The sequence below is a fragment of the Lepidochelys kempii genome, chromosome 9, assembly GCF_965140265.1.
Source record: "Lepidochelys kempii isolate rLepKem1 chromosome 9, rLepKem1.hap2, whole genome shotgun sequence".
NCBI classification, from domain to species: Eukaryota; Metazoa; Chordata; order Testudines; family Cheloniidae; genus Lepidochelys; species Lepidochelys kempii.
In genome coordinates, this window is record NC_133264.1 from 10,823,138 (window position 1) to 10,838,105 (window position 14,968).

Below are 14,968 nucleotides of genomic sequence, written 5' to 3' on the forward strand. Positions count from 1 at the left end.
GCTTGGCACGCCCCTTAGGCTGCATCCCCCCCTCCAGCTCCAGCTTGGCACGCCCCTTAGGCTGCATCCCCCCCTCCAGCTCCAGCCTGGCATGCCCCCCAACCTTCATTCCCCGCCCCCAGCTCCAGCTTGGCACGTCCCCTAGGCTGCATTCCCCCCCCCCCCCCATCCAGCTTGGCACGCCCCTTAGGCTGCATTCCCCCCTCCATCCAGCTTGGCACGCCCCTTAGGCTGCATCCCCCCCTCCAGCTCCAGCCTGGCATGCCCCCCAACCTTCATTCCCCGCCCCCAGCTCCAGCTTGGCACGCCCCCCAGTCTGCATTCCCCCCCCCATCCAGCCTGGCACGCCCCTTAGGCTGCATCCCCCCCTCCAGCTCCAGCCTGGCATGCCCCCCAACCTTCATTCCCCCCCCAGCTCCAGCCTGGCACGCCCCCCAACCTTCATTCCCCGCCCCCAGCTCCAGCTTGGCACGCCCCCCAGTCTGCATTCCCCCCCCCCAGCTCCAGCCTGGCACGCCCCCCAGTCTGCATCCCCCCCCCCAGCTCCAGCCTGGCACGCCCCCCAACCTTCATTCCCCGCCCCCAGCTCCAGCTTGGCACGCCCCCCAGTCTGCATTCCCCCCCCCCAGCTCCAGCCTGGCACGCCCCCCAGTCTGCATCCCCTTCCCCTCCGGGATCAGTGCCAGGAAGCTCCAGGCTAGGGTGACCAGACAGCAAGTGTGAAAAATCGGGACGAGGGGCCGGGGTAATATAGGAGCCTATATAAGAAAAAGACCCCAAAATCGGGACATCTGGTCACCCTGCTCCAAGCCCCCACCCGCCGGGGAAGACACTCTGCGTTTCCTCCCTCCCTCCGCAGCGCTTTACGACAGGCCCTCAGGCCCTTCGCGCGCTTTACGACAGAGCTCTGGTGCCGTACGGCGAGTCGGGGACGGCGCGGCCCCGAGCCGTGTCCGGTCCGGCCGCTTCCCGCCCGCAGCAGCGGGGCTCCGCCGGGTCAGTCATGGTGAGGGCGGCTCCGGATCCCTCCGTCCAGGCAGGCGGGGGCGAGCAGGTCCCCGAGGGGACGCGGCCCCGGGCGGGGGAGGCCGGGACGGCCGTTAGTCCCGCTCTGGGGCGGCCTCACCCCCGAAGCGCGGGCGCCCTGGAGGAGTTTGGCCTTGCCCTTACTCCCGCCAGTGGAGTAAACTCTCCAGGTGCGACCGCAGCCGCCCGAAGGGTTGTTGGAAGAGGGTAGCCAGGCTGGTGAAAAGTCACCCCGCCCCCAGCAGCACGGGCATAGCCGTGCCAAATCTGCCTGCCGACCAGGCTGAAAGATGTGCAGGCCTTCTTGGTCTTTAATTGTCCCATTGCCCTCAGGGGCCTTACTTGTCAGTTTAAAATTAAGCAGGGGAGCAAAGCAACGGCATGCTACAAACTTCTTCCAGCACAGCTGGGTCATGTAGGCTTGATTTAGGACAGACCTAGCTGTGCTGGCTGAAAAGCCTGTGCTGTAGATGCAGTTATACCAACAAAACCATGCTTTTGCTGGTGTAGCTTGTTTGGCTCCTGGGTGTGGGTGTGTGTGTGGAATAAGCTATTCCAGTAAAAGCACAGCTTGGAGCACTTTGCCAGTGTAATATACTGGTATACCTTATGTACACGGCTGTGCAGATAATACAGTTTGCCAACTGTTACACGATAATCACTTATCCAAAATAGCGTCCGCATATCTGTTGATTTTCAATAATTGACCAACGTAATTATAATTTTGAGCATTCAGACGTATTGGATGTCCTGAATGATGTTTGGATAATTGAAACGAAACTGTAATATTTGATATGGCTGAAGCATTTTTTTAATCTGTGGAACTCAAAGCATTTTATAAATGCCAGTTAAGCCAAAAAATGCACTTGTGATTAGTGGAACATAAGTTTCAGTAAATATATCCATATAGGACTAGTGAAGCTTTTCTATTCCCAAGAGTCACTGTCAACAGGTCCACCTGTAGTTTTGAAATACGGTAAGTAAGGCTTTAAAAGCTGCCAGCCAATGTGTGCAAGTTAACTGTATCTATCAATTATATTACAATTTACTGTTTTCTTGTCATATTTGAAGCCATTTTAGTTTTAATGTATATATGTAATTAACTTGGCTAAAGATTATTTTCATTTTTGTTAATTAATGTTACTTTTTCTCCCCCACACCCAGGCTAGTACTCTGATAGCGGTTGGTCTGACAATAGCTGCTGCTGGATTTGCAGGTTTGTATCTGGTGTGAGGAATCTCACACTGGATTCTACTTTTCATTACCGGTTTTAGTAATGGTGCAGTGTAAAATATACTATCAGTTCAGCACAATGCAGTACATTATCTTTTAAGGGACACATACAGAGGAGTGGACTGGCTGGTCTGATTGCAGCCAAAGAAAATATCTAAATTTTTTCTCTCTTCTTAATCAGGTCAAAAACATTTTTTTCCTGCATACTAATATGAAAGAAAATTATTATACTGAATTTCTAAATCATCATGAAATTATGCCTTTAGTTCTGTTAATGTTAGTCATTTTCTTTAAGGTCGTTATGCGTTACAAGCTATGAAGCAAATGGAACCACAAGTAAAACAAGCCCTTCAGAGTCTGCCAAAATCTGTAAGTTTTGTTTTATCCATAGTACTTTTTTCAATTGATGTTAAATATTTTTTTCTGTACATAAATAGCTTCACTCAGTGCCAGGCGAAAGGTTAAAGATGCTCGAATATAAATAGAGACAGACCAAACTGTCATCACAGCAGTAGTGTATTACTGATTGGTGCTATTAAATTCGGACAGAAGATCTCCAGATTGAGTGTATAAAACACTTTCACTCATCTCAACAATTCTGCTGTAGGTCAGTTCCAAATTATAGTGGTTGATTTGGCAACTCCACCAAACAGTTGAGTAAATAATGAAATTCAACTTTGATTGAATTTCATGATAACGGTTCATAAGACGCATCCTTGTACTCTTATAGGAATGCTCTGCAGCTACTAAAGAAGAAATGGTGGTCTCTTCTTCACCTCCAATATTGTTTAATTCATATTATTTTGCCTGTCAGTTTTCTTACTAATGCATCTTCCATTTCAGGCCTTCAGTGGTTATTACAGAGGTGGATTTGATCCCAAAATGACCAAACGAGAAGCAGCTTTAATATTAGGAGTGAGGTAAAAAATCATTTTAATTTAAAAATGTAGGATGCAGGAGAGAATACAGCACTAATGAGTTTAAGATCGGGGTCTGATTTTTTTCAGAGGTACTGAATCCTCAAAGCTCTCATTGACTTCAGCATCTGAAATTCAGTGCCAAGTTAAATTAAAAGGGATTATCATAATGCAGAGACTGCTTTTACTCAGCTCAGTTCGCAAGACTGGCTACCAGGTCTTTCTAAGGTTGCATATATTAGATTGTTGATTACAGTATGTTGTACAAAGAAACATTACTTTTTAAAAGCCATTTCCACTTGGGGATTCAGTATTCAACCACGGTGTGTGTTTTTGTTTTTTTTTTGTATTACATTTTTAATTTGCTTTAACACCCAACCTAACTTTTCTGGCAATAAAAAAATGTCACTGTGCCTTTATATCAAAGCATGGACTATGGTCTATTTAGTAGTTCAGTACAAAAAGAATTTTTGTTTTCAGTCACACATACTAATAAAGTTAATGACTGGTGGTTGTCTTCACCAAATTTTGGGAAGACTGACTTTGGTTTTGGCTGCAAAAGTTCCACAAGCTTTCTTAGCTTAGCAACTATGAAGGCACAGCCTTATTCGGAAAATTCTTTCATTTGAAATGTATTTGGATTTTAGGAACCCTTGCCCAGACTTCTGCAAAGCCTTAAGTTGTAGCTATCCTCATTCCTATATTTGGGAAATGGCTACTGTGATGACTTCAGTTGGCAGACTCTGACTGCATTATTAGCTAATGTACTTGGTGGCCCTCTCTTAAGCTGACTGCCATCTATTCTGTAACTGACTGACCATGGAGAGGCTGATAACTGCAATCATCACAGACATTTTAAAACAGTGACCCCCAAATTGTGGGGTGTGCCCCCCTAGGGGGTGTGGAGGAATGTTCGGGGGGGGGGGGGTGATGGGGCTGGGCCACCCCCCATGGGGGCAGGGAGGGAGACCCACTCAGCCCTGCTCTGCCCCCAGCTCCACCCCTGGCCTTGACCATGACTCCACTCCCAGCCTTGACCCCTGGCTCCTAGCCATGGCCCAGCTCTACTTCGGCTCTGGGCCGTGCCTCTGGGGAAAGGGGGGTGGGCAAATTACACTGGGCGGGGGGGTGACTTAAAAAGTTTGGGAGCCACTGCTTTAAGAAATGCCTCAGTGTGGTGATCAGAACTACTTGTATGAGATAAATTTGAGGTAAGATTTTCAAAAGTGCCAATGTCCCATTTTCAAAAATAACTTGGGCTCGTAAAAGCACAAATCCCATTGACTTTGTGAGATTTAGGTGCCCAAGTCAATGGGAGTTGGACTCCTACATACCTTTGAGAATCTGGACATAAGGTGCTTTTGAAAATTTTGCCCGTAGCCCTTATTCATTCTTTCACTGCTCCAGATTTGCATCTCATTGAGCTTCCCAGTAGCATAAGTCTGTGACATTATGCCTGATAAGAATACCTATTATTTGTATTGTGGTAGTATCTAGAGGCCCCATCAGGCAGTGGGGCTCCATTTGAAAAGACCCTCTCTCCCCCAAATTGCTTAAGTCTAAGTAAAAATACTAAGAATAAAAGTTTTAGTAAAGAAAAATCACACAAGCAGGCAGCCATAACTAACAGGTTAGGGATTCAAATAATTAAATAGTTACGTCTTAAATGGCTTGCTCTCAAGGACTGTACACATACACCCACAAATGTTTACAGGACTTTTTACAGTCCAGGGAAGGTATGTGTTTTCTCTTTCAAATATGACTGAATTTTCAAGAAATAAAAGACCATGAAAAGTAATGTCAAGCTCCTTTTGACAATTCTGCAGTAGAAACTGGTCAACATCTGTCAATGAAGCTGTAAACTACACACTAACTTTGGCATAATGGACTGAAGATGTTGAACAAAGCAGCAACAGAAAAAATATTCAGGGGGGAAAATGTCTTTTCAAATTTAACTTGTTGTGAACAATTTGAGTATGAGACAAATTATGCTTAGTAATTGCTAATTTTTTTCTAATTTTTCAGGTCTTCTAATTGTATAATATTTTTAATTCCTTTAAGTCAGGTTACCTAACTCTCTCTTCTTTTAAACTAGTCCTACAGCCAATAAAGGTAAAATTAGGGAAGCTCACAGACGGATCATGCTTTTGAATCACCCAGATAAAGGTATGTAAAATCAGTAGGGATAAGTCCCATTTGAAATAAATCAATTATTACTGTCAACCCAGTATATTTTTGGCCCAAATTAATGGAACCAAGATCATGAGATGTATAGGGCATATAGGTACATCATTCATACATTAACAAAAGAAAATAAAAAACCTGCCTGGGAGGAAATACATCTTAAGATGCTTGAATCCTTGTATATTCAGAGGTCCCCTGCCCAGACATTTGAACACTATTAAAACTAAGGTTTCAGAGTAGCAGCCGTGTTAGTCTGTATCCGCAAAAAGAAAAGGAGGACTTGTGGCACCTTAGAGGCTAACAGATTTATTTGAGCATAAGCTTTCGTGAGCTACAGCATCCGATGAGATGCATCCAATTAAATGAGCTGTAGCTCGCAAAAGCTTATGCTCAAATAAACGTTAGTCTCGAAGATGCCACAAGTTCTCCTTTTTTATTAAAACTAATAGATTCAACAAATTAGCTCCTCTCTCAGTACCCGATACATCATCTCTGCATTGACTTATCATATAAAGATGAAAAAAAAGGTCCTTTTCGGTGAAAGCCTACAGTGTGATCGTACAGCTGCTCCAACGTGTGGAACTCCTGTTTGGTTAGAATTGGGCCGTGAGTCTTCAGAAACAGCAACAAACTCAATATGTAGTATTGCTGCTTATGTGATGCTAATGCTGAGATTCAGTTAAGTACTTCAGCACATGCCTAACTTTAACCATATGAGTACTCCCATCTCTATTCATCATAGCACTTAAACCCCATTGACTTCAATTAATCTAAATCATGTCATTAAAAACGGCCATACTGGGTCAGACCAAAGGTCCATTTCGCCCAGTATCCTGTCTTCCAACAGTGGCCAATGCCGGGTGCCCCAGAGGGAATGCATAGAACAGGTAATCACCAAGTGATCCGTCGCCCATTCCCAGCTTCTGGCAAACAGAGGCAAGGGGCACCATTCCTCTCCAGCCTGGCTAATAGCCATTGATGGACCTATCCTCCATGAACTTATATAGTTCTTTTTTTTGAATCGTTAGACTTGGCCTTCACAACATCCTCTGGCAAGGAGTTCCACAGGTTGTCTGCATTGTGTGAATAAATACTTCCTTTTGTTTGTTTTAAACTTTTGTCTTTTGGTACCTGGCAAATTGGGACCTTTAATCTTGATTTAAAAGGTAAAATGGCCTCCTTGAAGTGACCACGAAACTTCCTATCTACTACTTTGCCTCTTTCCTCCTCCTCAAATAAATGGTCATCAGGACCTGCCTTCTTCAGAAATCTTCCAGCAGAGGCAACATCAAGTGAATTCTTAGGCATATACAGAGTTTACTAACATGGGAGTCTCATAATATTGCCAGTTTTTACCAGGAACTAAAGCAAAGAATACTGATGTTAGGAGACACTGCCCTTTGTACTCTAAAAGGGTCTGTGCATCTTTTGGTAGGTGATCAAATCTAATTTTGGTGCATTTACAGTATATCAGACTGGAGGGATTACTAACATTTAATCTGTTAATCACCTGTATTTTACATTTCACTCAAATTATTCCACTAGTACAGTAGCTTGGGTCAGGCCCTGCTGAATTAGAGACACTGGTTAATCTGTGGACTCATTAGCTTTATATAAAATATGCAGGGAACATCCAAAACACTTGGAAAATAGTTCTGCATACCCCTCTAAATCCTTGGTGACCCTATCATGAAATTCACCAAGTGACACAGGACTAGACTAGAGACCTAATAGAATTTAGGGTTTGTCTGCACATGAAATTATTCCAGAATAGCTGTTCTGGAATCACTATTCCTGAAATCTGAGTGGAGACATATTCCAGAATCAGTTTTCTTCCTGTCAAACTTAATCCACTTTGTTGGACTAGAAGCTATTCCTGAACTCCATGTTTAGACAAATCCTAAATATTCTGCAACTTGTCAGATGTCATTTGTCTATTAACTTATGAAATAGAGGCACTCATGTATTTCTTTGAACAGATGTGCTCACTTTTTCTCCCTACTGGTACCATTAAGCCAGAATTGGGCAATAATGTAATGAAATAGAAAAGATTGTCTCTTTTTGTGACAAGACTTTTTTTCTTCTAGGTGGTTCTCCCTATGTGGCAGCCAAAATCAATGAAGCTAAAGATTTACTGGAAGGCCAAGCTAAGAAGTGAATGTGGATATTTAGTTGTAAATTAATGGTTTAGTTTATGTATATTAATATCAGTTTTGATAACTGACCCAAGGGAAGTTGATACCAATCTTTTTGACTCGATCAATGATTAAACTAATGCAGGGAACCCTCCCCCCCCCCCATCTTGGTTGGATCATGTGTATCTTGTTTTGGGGAGTGTGGGGGCTTATAAATAGTGGCTTAGAATAATTTTTGAAGAAGTACTGTTTCTAGTAGTGGTACAGTTTACCTCTAATTCAAAGTATTTTTCCTAGGATGACATGGAAAATATTGTGATTTGGTCTGGCTAATGTATAGTCACACAAACAGCCTGAGTCTTGAGCACTCTGAAAATGCTGAATTTCTGTTTAACCAGGTACATCTGTTTGAAATTCATGCTGCTGTGGCTTAATATCCCAAAGTTAGCAAGATGATACTAATAAGAGAAAAGGCTGGGTTGAAACAACTTAAGGAAAATCATGGGGATTTATTTGCACAATAGGAATAAAGCATTTAGAAATTGTTACATTAATGCAACGTGGAAAATGGAGAAAGTGGAATGTACTGAATTCTCTTGTAAGATAACGTGTATTAACTTTCAAAAACAAGTTGGCCATAGTCAGTGCTATTGATTTGTCTCCATGTATTTACTTATTTCTACACTGATTTTCATTATTTTTACTGATTCCACAGCATTTAAATAAAATGACACTTATACTTGTATTAATAAGTAGTAAAATTTCATAATATACTAAAGCCTTACAGCATATGATGATTATCTTAAAAGAATAAGGTGTAAGTACTCTTAGGATAACACTGAAGTTTCTAGTAAGAGATGGAAAGTGGAAATTTTACTTGCATGAGCCTTTAAGATAGAGGCTTAAATTCAAAGTTACAAGGAGGACTTTTTTCTTTGTTTTGAATGAGAAATTGTAAAGGAGTTTTCCCTCCAAACTATCCATTCTCCCTTGATAGAGAACATTGCTTTACAGCATAGAAATTATATTATTTATACATGGACCAGAGTTCACACAACTTTTAGCTTTTCTAAATCTAATATGCTTGTATTGTGACCATACTGAGGTCTCTGCAACCTCTCCCTGGGTCACTCTGATCCCAGTATGCAAAAATGTATGTCTGTGTTTCACTATGTATGAGTGAATCACCACTGAAATTCTGTGCATTAAGAAATGAGCAAGACTAAATCAAAGATGAAAAACCAGAACTACTAAATTGTTTTTAAAGGAGTATAACAAAAAATATAGAAAAGGAGGAGCATGAAGATCTATATAATGATTCTGATTGTCCAGGCATTTCCCAAACTAAAAACACACAGATCTGTAGGTCCAGCTGTGATATATCTCAGGGTATTAAAAAATAAAAATTTTGTTAATGGCTCTCAAATCTACCTCTACACTTAATTCTTCTCCCCTATGTCCAGGATCACATTTTTCCAGGTGTCGTACACCAGACCCTCTCTAGAATGCGGGATCTGGGATCCATGCCAACTACTGCATTATAACGAGGACCGTGTTAAAATGAAATTACTGTATACAGTAAGTGTCACATCCATAAAGTATAGAAAACCTTAGAAAATAAACTACTTGAAGGAAACAAACGAGAAAAAAAGTGTTGCTTTATTAGAGATTTAAAGTACATTACAATAAACTAGTCTAGTTTTTCTTTAAAAAGTTGGTGAGTTGGTTTTGCTTCTTGCTGCTGTGCTGCTTCTGCTTAGCGAACTGCAAAAGACTGTGTAGCTGCATAATTTTTATAGGCTCAACATCTTGCGTCTCAAACCATCTCAAAGCAGTCTCTAAGCTGGCTATGGTCGCAGTTGACGTTGGAACGACATCCACTTCTTCTTCTACGGCGAAGGCCAATTCTTCAGCTTCTGGAATGTTTGGTCATACTGCCTGAAGAATTTGGTCAGCCGTTAGACTTTCAGCAATGGGACAATTCTTCTGCTTCATTGTCGCCTCTTATCCAGAACCCCGAGCCTGGACAGTTGCTGGCACAGCTCCTGCATCCACTCCATGTCTGTTCTTTCAACCTCCTCCTCTGTAAATTCCTCAAATTCCTCATCAGACTGCGATCTGCTTTCTTCATTTTCTTCCAGGAGCAGGTGGCCAAACAACTCTCTCAGTCCCATCATCCAACAGCGGTTTATTGTTTCAGTTTGTAATAAATTCCAGGAATCGCAGCCAATGTAAAAAGTCTTTTATAGTCAACTTCTTCAGAAAATCTGTGACAGACAACTTGCTTTCTATCATGTGTCATACCATGTTCCGTCGATTAGTGCTGCTTAAAAATGGCGATAACACCTTGATCAAGTGGCTGGATTTTGGAAGTCGTGTTTTTAGGTAAGTATTCAACTCGTATTTTACCATGATGGGTTCCAAGTCTTTCGGCCGGAGGATGCACTGGACAGTTGTTTAGCAAAAGAACGGCCTTTTTTTCTAAGCGTTTTTTCCGCAAATCCTTTCACACAGAAGGGACAAATTCGGTGAAGAACCACTGTTCAAAAATCTCTCTTGCCATCCAGGAATTTTTGGAGTTCTTGTATGAAAATGGTAAGCAATTCACATTTACGTGATGAAAGCACCGAGGCATGCGAGACTTTCCAATGCACAATGGTTTTAATTTATGCTTGCCTGTTGCATTCACACAAAACAATAAAGTAAGGCAATCTTTTGCCTGTTATATCCTTTTTTCTTATGTTCATCTGTTCTGACAGCCATGGTTTTATCAGGCAACATTTTATAATTCCTGTTTCATCTGCATTGTAAACCTGTTCCTCCGAGTAACCCTCTGCCTGTAAAATTTCCCTCCAATTCGCAGTGTACGGTTGCGCAGCAGCATTGTCAGCAGAGCGTTTTTCTCCCGAAACTGCAATCTGCGAGATTGTGTCTTTTCTGAAATCGCCATAGTCAACCTGAACTCACCTTAAAATTGCTGAATTCGCCATTAAGTTCCCGGTCGAATTTTTCCCCTTGCATGGCTATAAGCAGACCAGAGATTGGAATGTCTTTCTGCTGTTCTTGCACAAACCACATGTACATTGCAGAATCAAGATCGGCATCATTCACTAAACGGGCTCGTTTTCTTTGAAGGCCATGCTCTTCGTCCAGTTTATGAATGTAAGTTCCGAGCTTGTCAGCATTCTTTAGCCATCCAAGAAAGGTGGACTCGTTAACACCCATATTGCGGCTAATCTTTGCCTGGGTTTCGCCATTTCAAAGTCATTCGATAGTGTCCAATTTCTCCTGCACAGAGTAAGCTTTCTTTTTGCCCGATATTTTTGACATCTTTCTAAAGATAAATACTTTAGATAAAGATAAATACCTGTCCATTTTTATTACATTACATTTGTATGGCGTTCTAGGCCTCCAGCAATAGTCTTAGGTCTTGTCTACACTACCATGTGGGGTCGATCTAAGATATGCAGCTTCAGCTACGTGAATAGCTGATGCTCGACTGCGCTTGCGCTCCTCATTCTGGTCGAGTACTAGATTTGACAGGAGAGCGCTCAGCGGTTGATTTATCGCATCTATACTCAAATTGTACTGTACAGTACTTAAATTTGGGATCCATGGCCATGACCACGTTATACCTGAATTTGCGTTATACAGACACACGTTCTAGCGAGGGTCTGGTGTACCACATTCTTAAACACACATCAGATGAGCTCATCTTTTTCTTTTCAATAGTGCCATCGTGACCACCACCACCTTCACAATTACTCCAGTTGTTTACTTTAGAATTATTTTGACTGCATACTTTCTTCCCCAGACAACTATACTGTCATCAAATTCTGACACTTTTTTTCTCTAAAACATACTGAAAACAATCCATCCCTTCAGCTGAAATGCATACCTATGTCTTGGTTATCTCTTGCCTTGACTGCTGCAGCCTCTCCTTGTTTCCCATCTCAGCTCCTCTGGCTATATAAAATGCAGCAGTTAAAATAATGTCACCCACTGCTCAGAGCATGTCATTTCTCAAATCTTTCGCCTGGCTTGCATTCACGGAATCAGGTTTAAGACTGTCTTCTCTTTCAAGGCTTTGCACAACCCCACCCACACCTGCTGTGGTATCTTTCTGCATCCCTCTGGTCCAAATCACAAAATAAGTGACCTTGTTGCTTTGCATTTTCTAGTCCATATCAATATTACTTCCATGCCTGGAATGGCCTCTCCTATTCTTACTGTGCCAGGCTTTCATCCTCTAAGTCCGTCCCTCTTTAAAAGCCTGCAAATGTCAACATGTGTGAATGTGCCACTACCAGTACCCCCATCTATATATAAATTATCACCTCCTCTAAATCCCTTCTAGAGGAGAGGATAAAAAAGGTATTTTTGAAGTGTCTTAACTAATGTTTATAAACTCCTGTGTAGAGCGGTTAAGCTTAATGTGTTATCTAGGTCTTCCCTAGGAGAGAAGCTAGGGTTTATCTCAACCAGTTAATAAGTAAAGAGGTTAGTACTAAATTACAATGTCAGTCTGAAATATCTTGAGTTACTTTAATTAAGTCATCTTTCTGATTAAAGGACACTAAGTAACCAATGGAAGATCAAAGTTTATTTTTTTCTACCAGCATACAAAAACATATTGCACATCAAACAACCAAAATAAAAATACTCTACTAAGGACTAACATATGTAGTTTATACAGAATAAACTTTCTGGAAATTGATCTTTTCAGTAGTTCAGGTTATGTCTTAATGGACATGACTAATTCAGCTTAGTGTTTTAACTAAAGCTATGTTTGATTTTTAAATACTGTACAGTTTAATAAATAAACCAAACAAAGCCTCAAAGTAGAACAGTCACTGCCAATGCCACCCAATATCCCTGCAGATTATGAGAATTTAATAAATGTATTCCAGTGGTCTGCAGTTTTTTTCCTCTACATACAGCATTTAAAAAACATGTATTAAAACAGACCAGTTTCCAGACTAAACTAATGGAGAAATTACAATTCAGTGCAAAATATTTTAGACTGCATTTCTTTCTAGTTTTCCTCAGGTGAAGAAGTGGTTGCATATTATTAAAAATGTAACAAAAGCAGCTAATGCTTTCATAAAGAATATTACATTAGGGATTCCCCCCACATCTTTGCCATATTTTGAAAACAAAATAACATTTCCTATAGCCAGCAAGTTTTTGTTTATTTAAATGTTACATATACTATCTCAAGGCACATCTGATGATATATTTATAACACAGTAGGTGTCATAAGTATGTTTAACATATGATTTCTTCAGGATCCCTCCCCTTTCTGAATTCCAAAATGGAGGAACTGAAAGTGCGCTGTCAAGACTGGCGATCCATATTCTATCTTTGGCAAGCTTATACAAGCACTATTGTAAAATGTAATGTAAAAGAACTGTAAACTAGGAACTTCAGTTTATGAAACACCATTCAGCACTGCTTCTTCCTGATTATTTTCTTCTTCTTGTATAGTACTTGACTTCTCTTCTTCAGGACTATGCTGTGGCTTAGAAGGTTCATCCCCAGAAGCATTAGCAGGGCCATTTATTGCTTTTTCTGAAGGGCCATGTTCTTCAATCACATCTTTTGCCTTTAAAAGAAAAAAGATTTAAAAAAACTTACTAGATACAACATGGGAAAACCCAATCACGAGAGAGGGGGGCATAGTCCAGTTGTTTTAAACATCAGAAGGGGAGCCAAGGTCACTTGAGTTCTAATCTTGGCTCTGACACAAACTCCCTCACAGGAACTGCCATAGGGGATCAGTCCAGTGGTCCATCTGTTCCAGTATCCTGTCACCAACAGCGGCAACACCCTGCTTCAGAGAAAGGTGCAAGAAACCCTGCAGTAGGCAGTTATGGAATAGTCTATCCCCCAAGAAAGTTTCCTCCTAACCCCCCAGTAATGAGAGTCTGATTTAAATCGGATTAGGTTTTATCTTTTTCAAATCTCCCCTACTCATTTTTAGTATTTACTAGTATAATTGGCTGTTCTTGTTATCCAATAAATGAATAATACCTTTTCAAATCCTGCTAAGCTTGTCCTCTCAATAAATGGCAATATTCTGTGTGTGGGTGGAAACGTTTTTGCCCCCTTTAATGTTACTGAATGCTCCCTTGTTCTGATATTACGAGATGGGTAAATAGGTTCCCAGTTTACCACCTCCACACCATTCATTCTAGCCTCTGTAGCCTTATGCAAGTCACTGACTATCTCTGCCTTAGTTTCCCCTATTTGTAAAATATAAAAAATAATACCCATCACACAGGAGTCATGAGGATTAATATTTATAAAGTGCTTTCAAGATTAAAAGCTTTATAGGTGGCAAGTATCTAAGGAATTGGTGTAAGAACTTCTAATTTTAGAGTACTATGTTAGATGCAGTAAATTCAACTGAGAAAGTCTGCATTATAATTCAGCAAGAGATGAACATCAACTGCTGTGTACGCAGTCACTTTCTCTTGTGATGTTACAGTCATCTCAATCAGTTGCCTCTTTCCAAAAGATAAAGTGGTTTTAAAACACCAGAATCTTCAGAAAGGCCACCTGATTTCATAAATATTCTGCAAAATTAACTATTTCATAATTTGGCTTGAAGATGGAAACAAAGTACTTTTGAGACCTATTTCAAATATACATTCACAGGGTAAAAGTATATCTGCCTTGCTAGTTAGCATCAACTATATCATCAATAGGGTTTTTCATTCCCAAACTGTGAAAGACTATGAGCATTCCATCACTAAAGAAGAGAGAAAAAGCAGCATACATTTTTTAAAAATTTAGAGTTTTCTTCCTTTTTTCTTACCATTTCGTTCTTGTTTTTAGCCAATGTTTCCCTTGGGAGGTTTCTTTGTCTACTCTGAGATTCAGCTCGTGATATGTAATCAGCTACTGTGACTGTGTGAGGGAAGAAAAATTAAAGATGCTGAACCGTTACAAAATATTTTTCAGATTTCATGTTTAACAGTGAGCTAATTTGCTATTGTGCCATTGTTTAGGATTTTCTGCACTTTATGCATAAAATATAGATTTTATAGCCAATAAATAAATCTTATTTGTGAGTCACCTAGCAACTCTTTGGGTGATTAAAAATTATAATTAACTCAACATTTAATTTATAATAATTTCATAGTAAAGATCAAATTTTGTCCTTGGATAACCATGCAGGGCTTCCACTGAAAGCAGCACACATCTGCTTCTGCAGGCAGAATTTGGTTGTAAATTAGGGTAAAAAATAATTCTAGTTTGAGGTAGGTGTAGGTTAAGCAATCTGAAAGGAAGGACCATCACTGAGCTCTCATCATGACATAAAACACTTTAGATTAGAAGCACTTTGAGAAAGGGAATTTATTTATACTGGTACATTTTATTGACTGGAAAGTGAAGTGGACAGCTATGGTACCATATAAAAAGTAAGGAAATTTCACTCTAAGGTATCCCATAAATAGATTGAAGGGA

General features: G+C 40.7%; 2 protein-coding genes across 6 annotated transcripts in view; one reads left to right on the forward strand and one right to left on the reverse strand.

The window, feature by feature from the left end:
* Positions 1 to 888: 888 nt before the first annotated feature.
* DNAJC19 (DnaJ heat shock protein family (Hsp40) member C19) lies at positions 889 to 9,135 on the forward strand. Of its 3 annotated transcripts, none has more exons than XM_073359294.1 (6): positions 889 to 996; positions 2,191 to 2,242; positions 2,555 to 2,628; positions 3,103 to 3,179; positions 5,272 to 5,342; positions 7,448 to 9,135. In XM_073359294.1, exons 3-6 carry the CDS (start codon positions 2,575 to 2,577, stop codon positions 7,516 to 7,518), a joined length of 273 nt encoding a protein of 90 aa, XP_073215395.1. In that variant the 5' UTR covers positions 889 to 996; positions 2,191 to 2,242; positions 2,555 to 2,574; the 3' UTR covers positions 7,519 to 9,135. The 3 variants fall into 3 exon arrangements, with proteins under 3 accessions (XP_073215395.1, XP_073215392.1, XP_073215394.1); XM_073359291.1 differs by having other exon boundaries at positions 905 to 1,006; XM_073359293.1 differs by lacking the exon at positions 889 to 996 and adding an exon at positions 1,063 to 2,002.
* A 1,887-nt stretch (positions 9,136 to 11,022) lies between these two features.
* FXR1 (FMR1 autosomal homolog 1) overlaps positions 11,023 to 14,968 on the reverse strand; it is a 68,006-nt gene continuing 64,060 nt past the window's right edge. For all 3 annotated transcript variants that reach the window (XM_073359290.1, XM_073359288.1, XM_073359289.1), the window contains 2 exons: positions 14,316 to 14,407; positions 11,023 to 13,100 (listed from right to left, as the gene is read on the reverse strand). In XM_073359290.1, the coding sequence (XP_073215391.1) occupies positions 12,927 to 13,100; positions 14,316 to 14,407 (266 nt within the window). In that variant the 3' untranslated portion in view covers positions 11,023 to 12,926. The remainder of the gene's footprint in view (positions 13,101 to 14,315; positions 14,408 to 14,968) is intronic.

Excerpts from the sequence above, each read along its gene's own strand:
- DNAJC19 (XM_073359291.1), top strand. Across the intron at positions 2,629-3,102 it reads TTCAGAGTCTGCCAAAATCT|GCCTTCAGTGGTTATTACAG; the intron begins GTAAGTTTTGTT and ends CTTCCATTTCAG. Across the intron at positions 5,343-7,447 it reads TTTGAATCACCCAGATAAAG|GTGGTTCTCCCTATGTGGCA; the intron begins GTATGTAAAATC and ends TTTTTCTTCTAG.